Source organism: Vicia villosa, unplaced genomic scaffold (genome assembly GCF_029867415.1).
Source record: "Vicia villosa cultivar HV-30 ecotype Madison, WI unplaced genomic scaffold, Vvil1.0 ctg.000911F_1_1, whole genome shotgun sequence".
Classification (NCBI taxonomy): domain Eukaryota; kingdom Viridiplantae; phylum Streptophyta; class Magnoliopsida; order Fabales; family Fabaceae; genus Vicia; species Vicia villosa.
In genome coordinates this window covers 145,779-163,307 of record NW_026705409.1, presented here as the reverse complement: position 1 = coordinate 163,307, position 17,529 = coordinate 145,779, and the positions used below count along the sequence as shown (strand labels likewise).

Here is a 17,529-nt window from a genome sequence, read left to right as displayed (position 1 = left end):
GATATATAAGACTTACATATATAAACTACCTTTGTTTGAATTTGTTGATGTTAATTATACAAAGATGACATAATCAATTGGACTTGCTTTTATGGATGTGAAACAAAGAATAATGTTGCTTGTGTTCTAGAGAATTGTTTGTAATGGAGAGGATGTCATATCTTTTTGAAAGAATTGATTTGGGTCAACCTAAGATACATGAGATTTCTCATTACAAACGAGTCATGGTGAACAATCCTACTGTGTCGTATACTTTCCTATCTAACATTCATTTTAGTGTAATTTTGAATAGGAAATGTGAAACAACAAACATATTCAAAACATATCAAAATTGTGCAAATTGTTCACTAACATTCGACAAGGATATTTTCGCAAGGCCTTGATCATGGTTAAGGAAGCTTCGTTATGAGGGCAATGAATATAGATTTATATAGATCCCTCCAAAATCGTTTTAGAATTGACTTGACCAATCTCCATGATGACGAACTTAAGGTTTCAAAAACACTATAAACTATATATCAATGACAAATATATTGTAAAATTGAACATATTTAATATATTGTTAGATGATTAGAAACAAATAGTAGTCATTTGCACTTTGAATAAAAAATAAGAAATTAATATTTTGAGTGCTTTGAATTTTTTCGAATCGTAAAACTGATGAAATGGAGAAGAAGAAAGGTCTAGGCGCGCGCGCGCGCATATATATATATATATATATATATATATATATATATATATATATATATATATATATATATATATATATATATATATATATATATATATATATATATATATATATATATATATATATATATATATATATATATATATATATATATATATATATATATACACACACACACATATGCTTCAAAATGATCCTTCTAGAAAAAAAAGTCCAAAATAATCCTTTAAAAAAAAAGATAATATTGATATTTTATGAGGTCCTTGAAAAATATTTCAGGTGGATGAGAAAGACTATAAACTTTATTTTAGAGACTTTCTTAATATAATTTTATTGGTTCTAAGGAGTTTTTTTTTTTATTTTTAAATTCTCGTAATATCCTCTTAATTCGGATATGCATATCCAAACTCATCAAATTTCAGTTTTAATCGAATAGGTTCGGAGATGCATATCCAAAGGCATTAAATTGTAACTTTCGAATACACATATCTAAAATAAACACTGACTATCAAACAGAAACAAAAACCTTAAAAGCAAAACAACTTAACATAGAAAATCAAAATTATATAGATAGTGGAACAGAAATTTAACATTACATATTATTATAAATGGATAGCTGAGGACGTTGCAACATTTTGATAACATCTTCTCACGATTTTTGAAGCTTCGCATCGACTTCAATCGGACCCTTAGTAGTTTATCGATGAAAAGTACTCCATATAACCTTTAAATCGTCATCCGTCTTCAGTGCAAATTGTGTAAACTTTATCTTTCCTTCAGTGTCAAGTGAGGGTGAACGATACTCAACTTGATCACCTTTCGACTTTCTGGATATTTCAGGAGAGAGTTCAGTATAATAATCAACTCGGTGTGTCCTCGGAGAAACTAAATTGAAGTGACGACATCTCAACACTGAAATAGACAAGATGAAGATATGTTTGTGGTGTGTGATGTTAAGGAAATGGCTTGGAGACCCTATTTATAGAAAATTTGGAGCAATTTAAACCCAAAAGTTTTTATACCACCACCGGGGCATGTTTCGGATATTAACCTCCGAATTCACCTTTTTTTTTTTATGTAAATAGGGATTTTCAAATAGATATATCAGAAATAGGATGCGTTCGAAGAATATTTTCGGATTTTCATATGTTTATTTTGTTGGAATTGGACTCTCAAACCTTTGAGTAATTCCTTATCGTTAAAGATGACAATGAAGAAAATAGGAACAAAACTAGGATTAGGGTTTGCGGAAATTAAAAGAGAAGAAGGAAGTATTTTCTGCAGAGTTTCTCTCTGCCCACAAACTGTGGAAATTCTGTTATTCACTTGCAACTGCAACTTCTGTGAATACAAGATTAATGACTTGATTACAAATAATGAGGGTTACTCCCTATTTATAGATTTAGGTTTGCCTTCTCCCTAAGCCAAAGCCCAAAACTATAAAAGCCCAAAATACCTATTTTGGAGCTAAATCAAATCTAATCTATTTTAAATCTAAAACAAACTATCTAAATTTAAAACAAACTTATGTGTAACAAACTGTTACACACTTCGACACACCTTGTGTTCGAGTAACAAACTGCCTCGACACAAGGAATTACAAATTAACACACCACCTAATTCATTGTGTCTAAGCTATCCACATTCATCATAGCTCTTAGTCTTCTGAAGATTTCGACCAGCACTCCCTTCGTCATGATATCTGCAATCTGATTCTCAGTTCTGCAGTGTTCCAAATTCATCTTTCCTTTAGCTACCTGCTCTCGAAGATAATGAAACCTCATTTCGATGTGCTTGCTTCGGCCATGTGCTATCGGGTTCTTCGCCAGATTGATAGCTGACATGCTGTCGATCTTCATGGTAATTGCTCCATGATCTTTACCTGTTATCTCTTCGACCAAGTTCACCATCCATGTTGCTTGACATGCACAAAGAGAAGCAGCTATGTACTCTGCTTCGCACGATGATAGTGCCACTACTGGTTCCTTTCTCGAACTCCAAGCAACTGGTGCACCACCTAGCATAAACACATAACCAGCTGTGGATTTTCGATCCTCAGCATCACTACACCAACTCGAGTCGGTGTAACCCACTAATTTGCATTCTTTTCCCTTATCAGCTGCAGGAAACAGAATGCCATAGTCGAGAGTTCCTTTCAGATACCTCAGTATCCTCTTCGCCGCTGCTAGGTGTGATACCTTTGGCTTCTGCATGAATCTACTTATCATACCTACACTGTACGCTAAGTCAGGCCTTGTGTGACAAAGGTATCTCAATGACCCAATAAGTCTTCTGTATTGGGTTGGGTCGACATCTTCTTCATCTGGGTTCTTCGACAATTGCAATCTTGTTTCAGCAGGTGTCGAAGTCGAATTGCATTCTTCCATCTCAAATCTCTTGAGAATTTCACTTGCATATCTTCTTTGATGCATCATCAATCCTCTACTACTCTTGTGGAATTCAATGCCAAGGAAGTATGAAATTTCGCCCAAATCTGACATTTCAAATTCCTTGCTGAGATCACCTTTAAAGCCTTCGATTTCTTTCTTGCAGCTACCTGTTATCAACAAGTCATCGACATAGAGACATAGTATAAGCAATTCACTCTTGCTTCTTCTTACATATACCCCATGTTCAGTTGTGCACTTCACAAATTCTTTCTCCCTTAGGAAACTGTCGATCTTCTTATTCCAAGCTCTTGGAGCTTGCTTCAGTCCATACAGGGCTTTATGCAGTCTGTACACTTTTCTCTCTTCGTCGTGTTTCACAAACCCAACTGGTTGTGTAACATAGACTTCTTCGTCCAAGGGTCCATTCAGGAATGCACATTTAACGTCCATCTGACACATGTGCCAATTGTTCATGTTCGCCAGACCAACAACCAACCTGATCGTTTCGATCCTGGCAACAGGTGCAAAGACCTCATCGAAGTCAATTCCTTCCTTCTGAAGAAATCCTTTTGCCACAAGCCTCGCCTTGTATCGAGTCACTTCACCTTTTGGATTACACTTCACCTTGTATACCCACTTCACATCAATTGCCTTCTTGCCTTGAGGCAATTCGACAAGTGACCAAGTATTGTTGTCTTCGATGGACTTCAATTCTTCATTCATAGCTTTCACCCACTTCGAATCCTTCAATGCCTCAGTTGCATTGACAGGTTCGACATCTGCGTAGAAAGCGTAATGTACCAGCTCACCTTCATCATTGACTACATCATCTGATGTAATCACACATTCTTGCAACCTTGCAGGCATGTGTCTTGTTCTCTGAGGTCTGCCTGAGCCTGCATCACCTCTGACTTCTTCTTGTCGAACTTCTTCTCTTTCGACTTCAGTAGCTGGTTCGTCATAAAGAATTCTCACTGAATCCTTCTTGACATTTTCAGTCCAATCCCATTCTTTAAGCTCATCTATGATCACGTCCCTGCTGATCACTACTTGCTTGTTCACTGGGTCGAACAACTTGTATCCTCCAGTCGAATGATATCCTATAAGTATCATTTGACTCGACTTGTCATCAAGTTTTCTTCTCAACTGATCTGGCACATGTCTATGTGCTATAGATCCAAATACCTTCAGATGGCTCAAGCTAGGCTTCACACCAGACCAACATTCTTCTGGAGTAATTCCTTCTAGCTTCTTTGTCGGACATCTGTTTAGAATGTATGTTGCAGTCGACACTGCTTCTCCCCAAAATTCCTTAGGTAAATGCTTTCCTTTCAACATACTTCTCACCATATTCATGATGGTTCTATTCTTCCTTTCTGCAGTTCCATTTTGCTGTGGAGTGTAGGGTGGCACCACCTCATGCATAATCCCTTCTTTCTCACATAACATGTCGAAGTCTTTCGACACATATTCTCCACCACCATCAGTTCTCAAAACCTTGAGCTTTCGACCACTTTGTCTTTCGACCATAGATTTGAACTTGACAAATACCTCGATCACTTCACTTTTCTTCTTGATCAGGTAAGTCCATAGTTTTCGACTGAAATCATCTATGAATGTAACAAAGTATTTGTTACCTCCATTCGAATCCACCTGGATTGGTCCACATACATCAGAGTATATGATTTCGAGAATAGCCTTCGACTTACTTCCTGCATCCTTGCTGAAGCTATTCTTGTGCTGCTTCGCCTGCACACATTCCTCACATACCTCGTTTGGAATGTCGATTTCTGGCAGTCCTGAAACCATATTCTTTCTTTTCAAGTCTCTGATGTCATTGAAGTTGAGATGCCCCAGTCGATAGTGCCATATCCATTCATCTCTGCTAGCTGCAGTTGCAAGGCACTCGTGCTCCATCACATTGAGTTCGATCTTGAAGGTTCTATTCTGTGACATAGGAGCCTTCAAGATTAACCTCCCACTTGCATCGACAACTCTCATCATCTTGTCTTCGATCGAAACTTTGTAATTCTTTTCGACCAACTGCCCAATGCTGAGTAAGTTGCTCTTCATGCCTGGTATGTACAACACATTGGAAATTACTGACCTCTTTCCATCTTTCCTCGTAATCATTACATCACCAATACCTTCAGCTGCTAGAGTATTGTCATTTGCAAATTTCACCATATTTTTCATCGAGGGTCTTATGTTGACAAACCAATCTTTTCTTCCAGACATGTGTGATGAGCATCCTGAATCCAAGTACCATTGGTCCTTGAATTTATGTTCATCTTTTGTTGTGACCATCAACAACATCTCTTCTTCTTCTTGTTTTGCAAACTTTGCATCACTTTCTTGACTTTTATTCTTTTCTGGACAAACTGTGGAATAGTGACCATACTTCTGACAGTTGAAACATTGAATGTGACTCTTGTCAGGCTTTCGACCACCACCTCTTCCTCTACCTGCAGCACCACCTCTTTGGTATCCTTGGTAAGAAGGTTTTCTCTGATTCGACCAATTTCCTTCTTGCTGATTTCGACCAGTCGAATTGTTGTAGCCACCTCTACCTTTATTTCCAGTCCAGCTTCCTTTGCCTTTCTTTTCGTTTGCTGATTGAGCCTGCAGAGCCACATCGCTCTTCGACTTGCCCGCAGCTCTTTCAGCCATTCTTTGTTCATGAGATTCAAGCGTCCCTTGAAGCTCTTCTTTTGTCAATTTCGACAAGTCCTTCGACTCTTCTATGGCTACCACGATGTGGTCGAACTTAGGAGCCAAAGATCTCAAAATCTTTGAGACAACAGCTCTTGTTGTTAATACTTCTCCACATATCTTGATTTGATTCACTAGTTTTGTAATCCTAGTGAAGAAATCAGTTATGCTTTCGCTATCTTCCATCTGAAGCAATTCATATGTTCTCTTGTGAGTTTGTAACCTCACCTCTTTCACCTTTTCTGCACCTCCAAAAGATTTTTCAAGAATCTCCCAAGCTTCTTTTGAAGATTCTATATCACTAACCTTTTCAAAATTATCTGGACTCAGACATTGATGGATTATAAAGAGAGCTTTATAATCTTTCTTCTTCAATTCTTTATAAGCAGCCTTTTCTTCCTCCTTCGCACCTTCTGCAAGCGGTTCTACCCCTTCTTTTACAAGATCCCAAAGATCTTGACAACAGAATACAACCTTCATCTGCTTGCACCAATTCTCATAGTTATCTCCTTTCAGAATTGGTAGTGTTGCTGGAAAATGCCCATTCGGATGATTCATTGCCATCGCCATTCTTCTTGCCTTGAATCGATTAACCGGAGCTCTAGATACCAGATGTTGGAATTGGACTCTCAAACCTTTGAGTAATTCCTTATCGTTAAAGATGACAATGAAGAAAATAGGAACAAAACTAGGATTAGGGTTTGCGGAAATTAAAAGAGAAGAAGGAAGTATTTTCTGCAGAGTTTCTCTCTGCCCACAAACTGTGGAAATTCTGTTATTCACTTGCAACTGCAACTTCTGTGAATACAAGATTAATGACTTGATTACAAATAATGAGGGTTACTCCCTATTTATAGATTTAGGTTTGCCTTCTCCCTAAGCCAAAGCCCAAAACTATAAAAGCCCAAAATACCTATTTTGGAGCTAAATCAAATCTAATCTATTTTAAATCTAAAACAAACTATCTAAATTTAAAACAAACTTATGTGTAACAAACTGTTACACACTTCGACACACCTTGTGTTCGAGTAACAAACTGCCTCGACACAAGGAATTACAAATTAACATATTTGACCCCTTATGAATGTATTAAGAAATTTACTTATTTTAAATAAGTTTTGTTTTTTAAATCTGGTCCAACCAATTTTTGTATGAACATTTGTCTTATTTTCTAAAAAAAAGCTAATAAAATAATAAATAACATAAATTTTTAGTAAGTGTAATATATTGAATTTTTTGAGTTATTATGGATGGAATAGGTTTATTAAAAAGCTCAAACTTGACTCTCTTTTTTTTTTTTAATTAAACGAGCTAATCTGATTAGATTTTTATAGACCTCTATTGAATATATTCTCCTTATTGACCGATCTACATCGCTCAAAACCAAGCCAACTTCTCCATTGACTATCTATTATGCTCATTATTCACATTATCAAATTTGTAGTCAAAACCAAACTTTAGAAAATTCTAATGGTTGAATACATAGATGGTTCAAAGTTGAAAGAGATGTGTTTGGTAAATATTGATCTTTTAACAACTCAAATGAATTGATGATATATCGTCTTACGTATTCAATGCAACATAATTCACATGTTTCTGTCATAAAAAAATGGTCTAAGCCGCCATGTCCTAAGAAGATTCAAAATTCCAAACTCTTAGCTTTACTTTTCCATTTCCCATATTTATATATAACATCCTAAAGGAAACAAGAAACCAATTTGCCTCCAACATACTCCAAAGAATTTGGAGAAAAAATAAACAAACTTCCATCTCTTTGCTTTCTTTGTATCTTCTCATTATTTTCCTTCATGGACCGTTCTCTCTTACCTAGCTTCCTCTACTCCTCTACCTCATCGCCGCATAAGAAAATCGTGGAGAATGTCTCCACCTATCACCATGCTGCGGCGGAATCCTCCAAGTTTATGATTCCTTCTCCCAGCGAAACTGGGAGAAGGAACATTAAGATGTTCTCTCGCGATTACTATCTTGCTTGCGCCGTTGGTGGAAGCATATGTTGTGGCTTCACTCACATGGCAGTTACACCTCTTGATCTTGTCAAATGTAACATGCAGGTTAGTCCATTTTAATGAACACTTACTCAAGTTAACTTGTTTATCTAACCATGCATGAAAAAAATATTATAAATTTCAGATTGATCCTGCAAAGTACAAGAGCATTTCGTCTGGATTTGGAGTGATGCTAAAGGAACAAGGGTTTAGAGGGTTCTTCAGAGGATGGGCACCTACATTTATTGGTTATAGTGCACAAGGAGCTTTCAAATATGGATTCTATGAGTATTTCAAAAAGTACTATTCAGATGTTGTTGGTCCAGAATATGCTACAAAGTACAAGACATTGATTTACCTTGCTGGAGCAGCTTCTTCTGAGGTTATTGCTGATGTTGCACTTTGTCCGTTTGAAGCTATTAAGGTTAGAGTTCAAACTCAACCCGGTTTTGCTAGAGGCCTTTCTGATGGTTTACCCAAATTGATCCGATCCGAAGGAGTTTCAGGGTATGTATGTTAATCAAATTTGTATTATATTTCTTGATATGTATATACAATCTTAAAATGACAATTATAACTGTACAATGATTTCAGGTTGTACAAGGGAGTTGTGCCACTTTGGGGAAGACAGGTTCCATGTAAGTAGTTTCCTGCTAATACTTTTTTGACAGATTCAATTTTACTCCTTTTGTTGTTGATTTTGAGTTGACGAATATAATGTTTTTTGTTGCAGATACAATGATGAAGTTTGCTTCTTATGAAAACATTGTTGAGATGATATACAAGCATGCCATCCCCACACCAAAGGAAGATTGCACCAAAACGCTACAACTTGGTGTGAGTGTTGTGGGTGGATATTTAGCTGGAATATTGTGCGCGGTTGTGTCTCATCCCGCAGATAATCTTGTATCTTTCCTAAACAGTTCTAAAGGGGCAACGGCTGCTGATGTGAGTGCCACATTCATTTTCTTTTGATCTAAGGATAAATCTTTAATTCAGTCCATAAACTATCACTATTTCATTTGTCCCTGAACTATTGCTCTATACTATGTCATTCGTCATTGTTATTGACTATACTTTGTAATGCAGGCGGTAAAGAAGTTGGGATTATGGGGTATGTGTACCCGTGGTCTCCCTCTTCGTATTCTTATGGTGGGAACTCTAACTGGTGCTCAATGGGGAATTTATGATGCATTCAAAGTTTCCGTGGGACTGTAAGTTTTAACATTTATGCTTATTGGTTCTGGTTTTTGATATATTGATCGATTGGTTTATCTTAAGTTTTCAAATTTGATTGGATTTTGGAACTGAAAATTGTTTCTTCTTTTATCAGGCCAACCACTGGTGGTGTTGCTCCTGCTCCAACTTCTACTTCTTAGCTCTGCAAAGGTGTAAAATGTCCAATGCAGCACCAAGATATAACACTTTAAAGTTTGCTTCTTAAACTATAGGAAAACTAAGGAAAAGAGAGCTTAAATAAACTAAGGATTGCAGAGGCTAATGGGAATTTTGTATTGAATAATTTGTTAGAATATTCTTTTGTAGTTATAGCTTTCTATAGTTATGATTTGGAAGGTTTTGCAGAATTTATGTATATCGTGTAATAAGAGTATGTGCAACTCAATTTTTCATATATAAAAATACTGCAATAACTCGATTATGGATGGATGTGACCCATGCTAAATGATAATAACATTTGAAGAACTTTATGTGCTACATTACAGCTGGAAACTAAGGGTGTTCAAATAATCACATAAGTTTATATGATGCATTAACTCAAAGATGGAAACAGAAGAGAAAGCCATGAACAATGTATTTTCAATCACTTTCAAACATTATTATTACTGTCCAAATGGAGTTTGTGAAAGACATGTCATCAGGAATCACCTAACCTAGCACCAATCCATATTCAAGCCCATTATCTTAGCCAAGAAAAAGGATGTTCTTTGGCTTTTTGTGTGGATTATCATACTTTAAATAAATCCAACATCCTAGATAAGTATTCAACCCCAGTAACTGAAGAGCTGTGATTGGAACTAGGCTATTACAAAGAATAGAGAAAACCCCGTTGATTTCTGAAGAAATTCAAGGGTCTAAAATCTCCATGCCCTAAGGCCCCAATTAATTCACAAGTGACTAACTAGCTCTCCGTCTCAGGAAAGATGCTTATTTCTCCAAGTGCTAAAAAGGGTCAAATATAGTAGCAGCAACGAAGGCTGCTATGTGATGGCAGCAATGAAGGCAGCCTAGTATTATGGCAATAAACTGTACATGCAAAACCGGTAATGTTAGTTAAACAGTAGACTTACTTGATTTAGAAGACATTACAATGATTATTTTCGACCAACACCAACAGAAGTAATTGGAAGAATGCACTAACTGATACTCTATTAGTGGATTGATTGACTTTGGTTGAGCATGTATTTTTTTCCAACTATCATAATGATGATTATGTTACACATCAAAAGAATTTTTAAGCAAGTTTTGTTTGATGTAGTTAAGTCGTTATTTGTTATAGTAAATTGGTTTCTGGCTTAATGTGGATGCTTTTAATTTCAATGCAGCATTCGTTTGTTGATGTGAAACTTCTCTCAAACAAATGGTGAGTTTGTTTCTACTTTAGCTTGCTTTTGTAGCTTCTGCAAATCGCGGCATATATGCCATTGAGAAGAAAATGCGCATTTGAATGTCAGTACAATAAAATTATGATAGTTTGACCTCTTTCACTTTCTAACCATGACACAATAATCTGATAGCATGCAATTATAATGTGCCACTAGTTGAAAATTTAATTGGACTCTCCTGCATATTATAGGAAGATAGTCAGATTATTGAGACTTTTCAGCTTGTATTCGGCTTAAAATTTCAAACAAATTACAATACAAGATGCTCTACTTTCTTTTGACAATTCAATTTTACAATTTGATTACAATTTCAAACAGAAGTCAGTTTCAAATAAATAATAACCAAACTGCAACTATACACATCATCTAACGACTGGGCAAAATAAGTAAACAGAAACTTCCCTCCTTGAGACATGACTTACATGTGAAAACAAAAGATTATATGGATCTGATGCTTTAAGCCAAGACCTTAATCATGAAGATGGATGGCAACAGATTTATACATGCCCAGTTAGTTTGAAACCACCATGGAAACAAAAATGCCTTACAATAACTACACTTCTATCTTCACAAGTTTTTGTTCCTCTTTCTTCTTTGACTTTCACTCTCAATCAAACTTCACAATTTTATCACCTTGTTGCTGCTTCACTGGTTCAGCAGGGAAGTATTTTATGCCAACTAGATCCCCTACATTGCTAATAACCTAAGAAAGGAGCACAATCACGGCAAGTTACAACATAAAACATTTGTGGAAGTGAGCTTAAATAAAGCTTGCAAGAATATTGGTACAAACAAAAATGATGAGACGTGGTAGTCACTTTCTTTGCAATTGAAAACACATTGTAACAACGTTGCACAAAATCTATATACTACCTCCAACAACTAAATCCCGAGTTTTTAAGAAAACAACCATTGAATGAAATTCAAAATACTCACCTTCAAGGCATGTGTAAGATCTTCCCTTGAATGAGAAGCTGATATGCATATGCGTGCTCTAGCCAGTAGCAATGGGGTTGCTGGAAATGCAACAGTCACAACAGCAATCTGAAAAAGTACAGAAACAAAAAAAAATGTTAACATTAAAATCCATGATATATGGCATCAACAAGAACAACAATGGTAGAAAGAAGAATGTTGATGCTCTCACATTTTGTCTGAGGCACTCCCTTGAGAAAGCAGGGATTTTGGCTGGGTTGTAAAGCATGATTGGCATAACAGGAGAATCGTTATCCCCGAGAACCTCAAATCCCATCTTCTGCAGTTCTGACCTGAAAAAATTGCTATTCTCTCGAATTTGTGCAAGTTTTTGGGCACCTACACAAAAAGTTTTATTCAATGCTGAGTATACCAGTTTTATTCAATGCAAGTAAAAAGGCCAAATAACATGAAATTCAGAGAGGAGATCAAGTGCCAGCCAAACCTCGACTTGAACCATCCTCTCCAAGAATAACTTTTATGGATGATATTATTTGTTGAGCAGCTGGGGGTGAAATTGAAGTTGCATAAAGATGTGCGGGGCAAGTGTACTTCAAGTATTTGATAAGTTCCTGACGTTAAATTCAAAAGTTCAACATAAGAAACAGAGTTTGAACTAACCCAATAGCAAACAAATGATAGATTTCTTATGGCGAATGCAATCTGGTAGAGACATATGAAACACATATAATAGAGCAACTTCTAAATGTGATACTAAAAGCAATGTACGTAGATCCAGGAGCACACTAATTCAGCATTGCTTGCAGCAATATTACATCATTTCAGCCAAATGAAACTAAGGTCTCCAATAGTGACAGATCCATAAATTATATAAATAGTGCAGGCAACTATCATATTCGTGAATATAAATTTGTAGGGGATATAAGGTTGGCTTGGTGGCTGGGGTGAGAGTTAAGGAGTTGAGTGATAAATGTGGTCTCTGAGTTGATTCTCATCTCCAGCAAATACTAACAAATTAACAATTAACATACTAACGTTGGTTGTTTCAATATATAAACATATATAAATTTGTAACATTAAAAATGTAATATACCATTTTTCAAAGAGAAAATATAAATCATAATTGTTTTGAATTTTTATTTTCTAGAGAGATTGCACGATTATCTAATATCATAAAAATCTCTCCCTCTTAATATAGTAATTAAATTAAACAATCACTCACCATTCATCACTTATAATTTTGCATATGATTCTTGATGATATTAATAGAAGAGGAAGATCTTTTTACAATTAAAGTTGCCATTGTTGGTATCTTAGTTAACTCTAACTGCATACACATTGTCAACGCATGCATTATAGGATGATTTTCAAGCTGTTGTTATAGAACCAAGTGGTATATTATTACTGAAAATGGGGGAAGACTTCCAATTGATTACAAACAATGGCAACACTTTGAGGGTCTGCCTAACCAAAAGGCCTTATTCCTCTCCAATGACAAGATGATGCCCTCTTTGATCACTCCTCTCTATTTGGCTAGCCATCTCTCAACACAGCCACTAACTAACCCATTAATTAATTAACTAACTGCCAGAAGTTCAAAAAGTTCAACAGAAGAAAACTCAGAAGAATAAATTTGAGCAAAACGAATCAACCTCCGCTTATTAAATTTGGGCAATTGAAGCCAGAACTTTGCTATGCATGGACCGGCTCAACACAAGAATTGTTAGCACCTAGAGGGATTTGAACATGACCTTGAGATTTGGGGATCTCCGTTACGTTTTTCTTAGGTAAAGATATGTTGCACGGGTCTTGGAACATACAATACAATACACGAATTGATAGAACCAACTGCTATTATTGAAGCGAGGAAATCCCCCTAATTAGAGACTATTGCTAGAGTATTCGAGAGACTCTTCTAGACTATCCCAGATGCCTAAATAACCGCATGCATATACAAATGACATGACAGATAACTCTCTAAGGCTTCCTTCTTATTTATAGGCAACATGCCTTATTTCCTATTTACCTAACTAACACGTATTGGGCTATAGACGGAAAATGGGATCACTGAGGCCCATACCAATCACACAGGTTATAATTTAACAAATGAAGATAAGGGTGCAGCACATTCAGCAATATATATTAAATAAAATATTTTATTTATTTGTGTGAAATTACAGTTAATCTATGATTGTTCTACTATCCCAGGTCTATGCATTCTCGCTCTTCCACATTAATTTTACTTCTTAAGCCCTGGTCCACTATGTCCTCCTTCGATCAACAATATGTACATTGTACACAAGGTTAAAACAAAAGTTTGTATTCTGTAATTTTAAGGGCAAGATTGCAAATTTGTTAACTTTTTTGGAGATGGTTGGCAAGGGACTTTCCAGTAACAAAAACATGAGGAAGGCATACACAAAAGAGACAATATACGGACACGTTTATTGTGTAATCATCCTTACCAGATATGAGTATGGTACAGATATTTCAGAAATATTGAATTACATTGCATAGTTCTCTCAACCTATCTATTTCAGTCTATCAGAGACTAAATTTTCCAAATTCCCCCTACCCCTTATAGATCCAGTCACTTTTCTCTTCATGCACAATGCACGTTGAAACCTATTCCTGGTTTTAACCGAAAGGAGAATAAATATAGGTGTCTAATATTCAAATGTACATACCTTAGATCCTGCAATATAACCTCCACATGATCCAAATGATTTGGTGAATGTTCCCATCATAATATCAATATCAGCAGTATCCACACCCAAGAGCTCACAAACTCCCCTTCCCGACTTGCCCACGGCCCCAATACTGTGAGCTTCATCCAAATATGTATAAACCTATATAGATAAGGATGAATTCAGAAAGAAATAAACAGAAGTAAAAATGCAAAAGAAAACCTAATAGTAACAAGTTAATAAAAAATCCAATTTAATGCCTGCTCAGAAGGATAAGGGGCCCTTAAAAAAATAGCACCATTAAAAGTTGTTATATTAGACTATTAAGCAAAAAATACCTTTTAGAGGTACAATGTTTTAGTATTTCTTCTGCATGATCAGCCCATTTGAGTCATCAGCTTAAATAAATAAATTAAATGCAAATACACTAATTTCTTGGACTCAAATTATTTACGGCTTACAAGTTACAAACATTTGGAAAATTTTAGGAAACCTAACTTGCATAGACTTTTCACAATCTATGAATTTTAAACTCAATCTAAACACTCCCCCTCCATAACAGCCAAAATTTGCAATCTTGCACTCAAAATTCTCAAGCATGTAGTGGTTTAGAGCTACCATAATAACCAACCTTAAATTTTTTGCATATAGCTATTATCTCTGGAAGTTTGCAAAGCTCTCCTTCCATACTGTATATCCCCTCCACAACAACCATTATCTTCTTCCAAGGTCTGTGTGTTCTTGGCTGTCCATCAGCAATTTGTTCTCGTAAAACTTCTTCTAGATGTGCTGGCACTGCAAGTAGATAGCCAAGGAGAAAATGAATAAAAATGTTGTGAGCTCTGGAGCATCATATCACACCACCAACAGACAGACAAACTGAAAAACTACAATCCAGTAGATAGCAAAGAACATCGCGCGTGCACACACATACACACACACCAAGCGTTCAAAATACATTACATACAAATACATAAATAATCAAATGTCAGTACAGTTACCCTTTCCTTCATCTTGATTCTATTTCTCTGCAGAAACGAAGTCATCATGTGAAATTTCACTATCTTATAACTTTTTAGTAAATAAATAATGTGCAAAATAGCTGTCATCATCATCCACAACCCATGTGTTGGAATGTAAATCTCTCTTTTTAGTGTTAAATATGTTTTTCATTCATACATGATGCTAATCGCATACACTGACTTACTATGCTAATCGCATACACTGACTTACTATGCTAATCGCATACACTGACTTACTATGCTAATCGCATATGCTAACTCTGGTCTACACACACAAACTTTCATTTTTCTTCCCTACTAAAATTTCCTTCAAACTTTTGCCCCCAACATGTTTTTTGGTCACCAATTTTATTCATCGCTTTTTAACGATACTGAGACGTGTCTAACGAAAATTCACATGGCAAGTTTCATGTTAATTTTTTTGATGACATTGTTGAGACCTTAAAATTGCATGAACTTAATAATATTTAACCCTTCTTTTTAAAACAGTGTGTGGAAATAAAAAAGCAGGCTGTCAACAACTAACTCATAAAACTTAATTTAGTAACAGAAAGTTGGCTCTCACCGTTGTGTTGAAAAACACGAATAGTTGCTCCTGATCCCCGTGCACCATTAACAATTGAGTTGTGGTTCAGTGAATCACTAATAATCAAACTTCCCTGTAAAAGTACTAGACCAATGAATAATCACGCAACTATTGGCATCTAACAAAGAAAGAAAAAAAAAACCAAAATATACCAACCTTCCCCATCAAGACCGGAAGAATAGCAGAGTTAGTCACATAGCCCATTCCAAAAACCAAAGCAGCTGGCTTTTTAACAAAACTAGCTACACATTCCTCCAATTCATTGTGAAGTGCAGTCGTGCCTATTAGAGAATCCACATTTCAAGAAACTTGATAAGACGCATGCATCAACAAACAGACCAGTTTGTTTCAATGGATAAAACACAAACCAACAATACCTACCCCCATCCACCCGGGTACTGCAAGTGCTTGGAGAATACTTCTTCAATGTATCAATTACTCGAGGAGTGCAGTATTCATCAGCCGCAGCAAAACCAAGATAGTTATATGATCCCAAGTTAAGACATCTACTTACTTTATCGGTTCGTCTGCATCAAGACAAACAGAATGACAAATATACTTTATTTAAATCTCTGATGCTAAATCTAGAAAAAGAAGCCAAATTACAGCGGAAACTTAATATTTCTGAAAACAGATAGTTCCCCCACTCCCCTTACACGCAAAACAAAACAAAAAAGAAGCATTATTATAGGCCTAAAAAATTGAAAAGAATGTTATACTTTAATGTCTTGTTATTATCATTGGAGTGGCGTTCGACTACATCAAACCAAGCATCGGGAGCACTTGATATTGGTCTCCCAAAACAGTCCTGCAAAAAACTCAAAACATAAAAAATAATACCATGTAGAAAATAACCACTTGAAACATATGAATATATTCGCCCTGGTGTTAACTCTCCATGGTTCCTCAGAAAGAAAGGGGTCTAACAAATCAAATGTTCAACCAAAATATATGTAAAACCTTACTAAGAATTCTTCTAGTCAAGAATCAAACTCAAATACCACCAGAATGATTGGACCTTAGCTGAAGCTATTTACCACTTGAGCTAAAGTTGTGTTTGATAGGGTACTTGTACTATTTGGATTTACTTATGTGAATTTATCCGCAAGCATAAGCTCTTGTGAGCCTATTTGTAAAAGTTTATGGAAACAGCTAATGACATATCCATAAGTTGTTTTCGCCTCAATTTCATAAGCTCTCCAGAATAGCTTATAGTTTATATTAAAACACTTAAACTTTAGTTTTGGCCTATCTTTTGTTATAGAACTAGCTAATACATAAGCACTTAATTGATAAGCACTTCCACTATAAACGCTTAATCAAAAAAACTATCCTATAAAACGCACTATAAAACAAAAATTGACATGCATATGAATAATTGTTAACCTGAATTCGGAGGTATAACCGGCGAATATAAAAATCTTCAAGTCCTAAACAGATCGGTGCATAACCCTGAAAAACGCGCTTATTGAGTTGTATCTAAAAAAAATAGAAAGAAATTGAAAGAAAGAAGGAAAGGAAGGTACCTGAAGATTATTGGAGCTGCACCAGTCGAAGATTTTTCTGAAGAAATCTCTGAATTGACCGAAAGCGAAGAGCAAACCGTAACTGAAATAGGTTGTGAGTGCAGTGAGATACGGAATGGCTATCATTTTCGGCGGCGAGAGAAGGATGTAGGGAACGGAACGGTGAGGGATCGGAGATCCGAACCCGAATCTCGTTCGCGGACACTTTCTCTCTCTATCGTTTTTGGTGGATGGAAGGGATGAAGGTGAAGGGAAATTGTAGAGAGAGAAACGGTGGTTCCAAAAATAAAATTAAAAAGAAAGAACGAACAACGTGTATGTTTCTGTGTGTATGGCTGGAATGAAGATT

At 35.9% G+C, this 17,529-nt stretch overlaps 2 protein-coding genes across 2 annotated transcripts; one reads left to right on the top strand and one right to left on the bottom strand.

The window, feature by feature from the left end:
• Window positions 1–7,472: 7,472 nt before the first annotated feature.
• On the top strand, window positions 7,473–9,832 carry LOC131632166 (mitochondrial phosphate carrier protein 3, mitochondrial-like). The gene is made up of 6 exons (XM_058902945.1): window positions 7,473–7,865; window positions 7,945–8,306; window positions 8,394–8,437; window positions 8,533–8,747; window positions 8,889–9,013; window positions 9,133–9,832. The coding sequence occupies exons 1-6, from the start codon at window positions 7,602–7,604 to the stop codon at window positions 9,176–9,178; spliced, it is 1,056 nt and encodes a 351-aa protein (XP_058758928.1). The 5' UTR covers window positions 7,473–7,601; the 3' UTR covers window positions 9,179–9,832.
• Window positions 9,833–10,627: 795 nt separating this feature from the next.
• On the bottom strand, window positions 10,628–17,529 carry LOC131632165 (long chain base biosynthesis protein 2a). The gene is made up of 12 exons (XM_058902944.1): window positions 17,181–17,529; window positions 17,041–17,106; window positions 16,374–16,462; window positions 16,036–16,181; window positions 15,811–15,935; window positions 15,634–15,727; window positions 14,678–14,841; window positions 14,047–14,208; window positions 11,844–11,970; window positions 11,571–11,737; window positions 11,360–11,467; window positions 10,628–11,126 (listed from the first exon to the last, which is right to left on the bottom strand). Exons 1-12 carry the CDS (start codon window positions 17,304–17,306, stop codon window positions 11,031–11,033), a joined length of 1,470 nt encoding a protein of 489 aa, XP_058758927.1. The 5' UTR covers window positions 17,307–17,529; the 3' UTR covers window positions 10,628–11,030.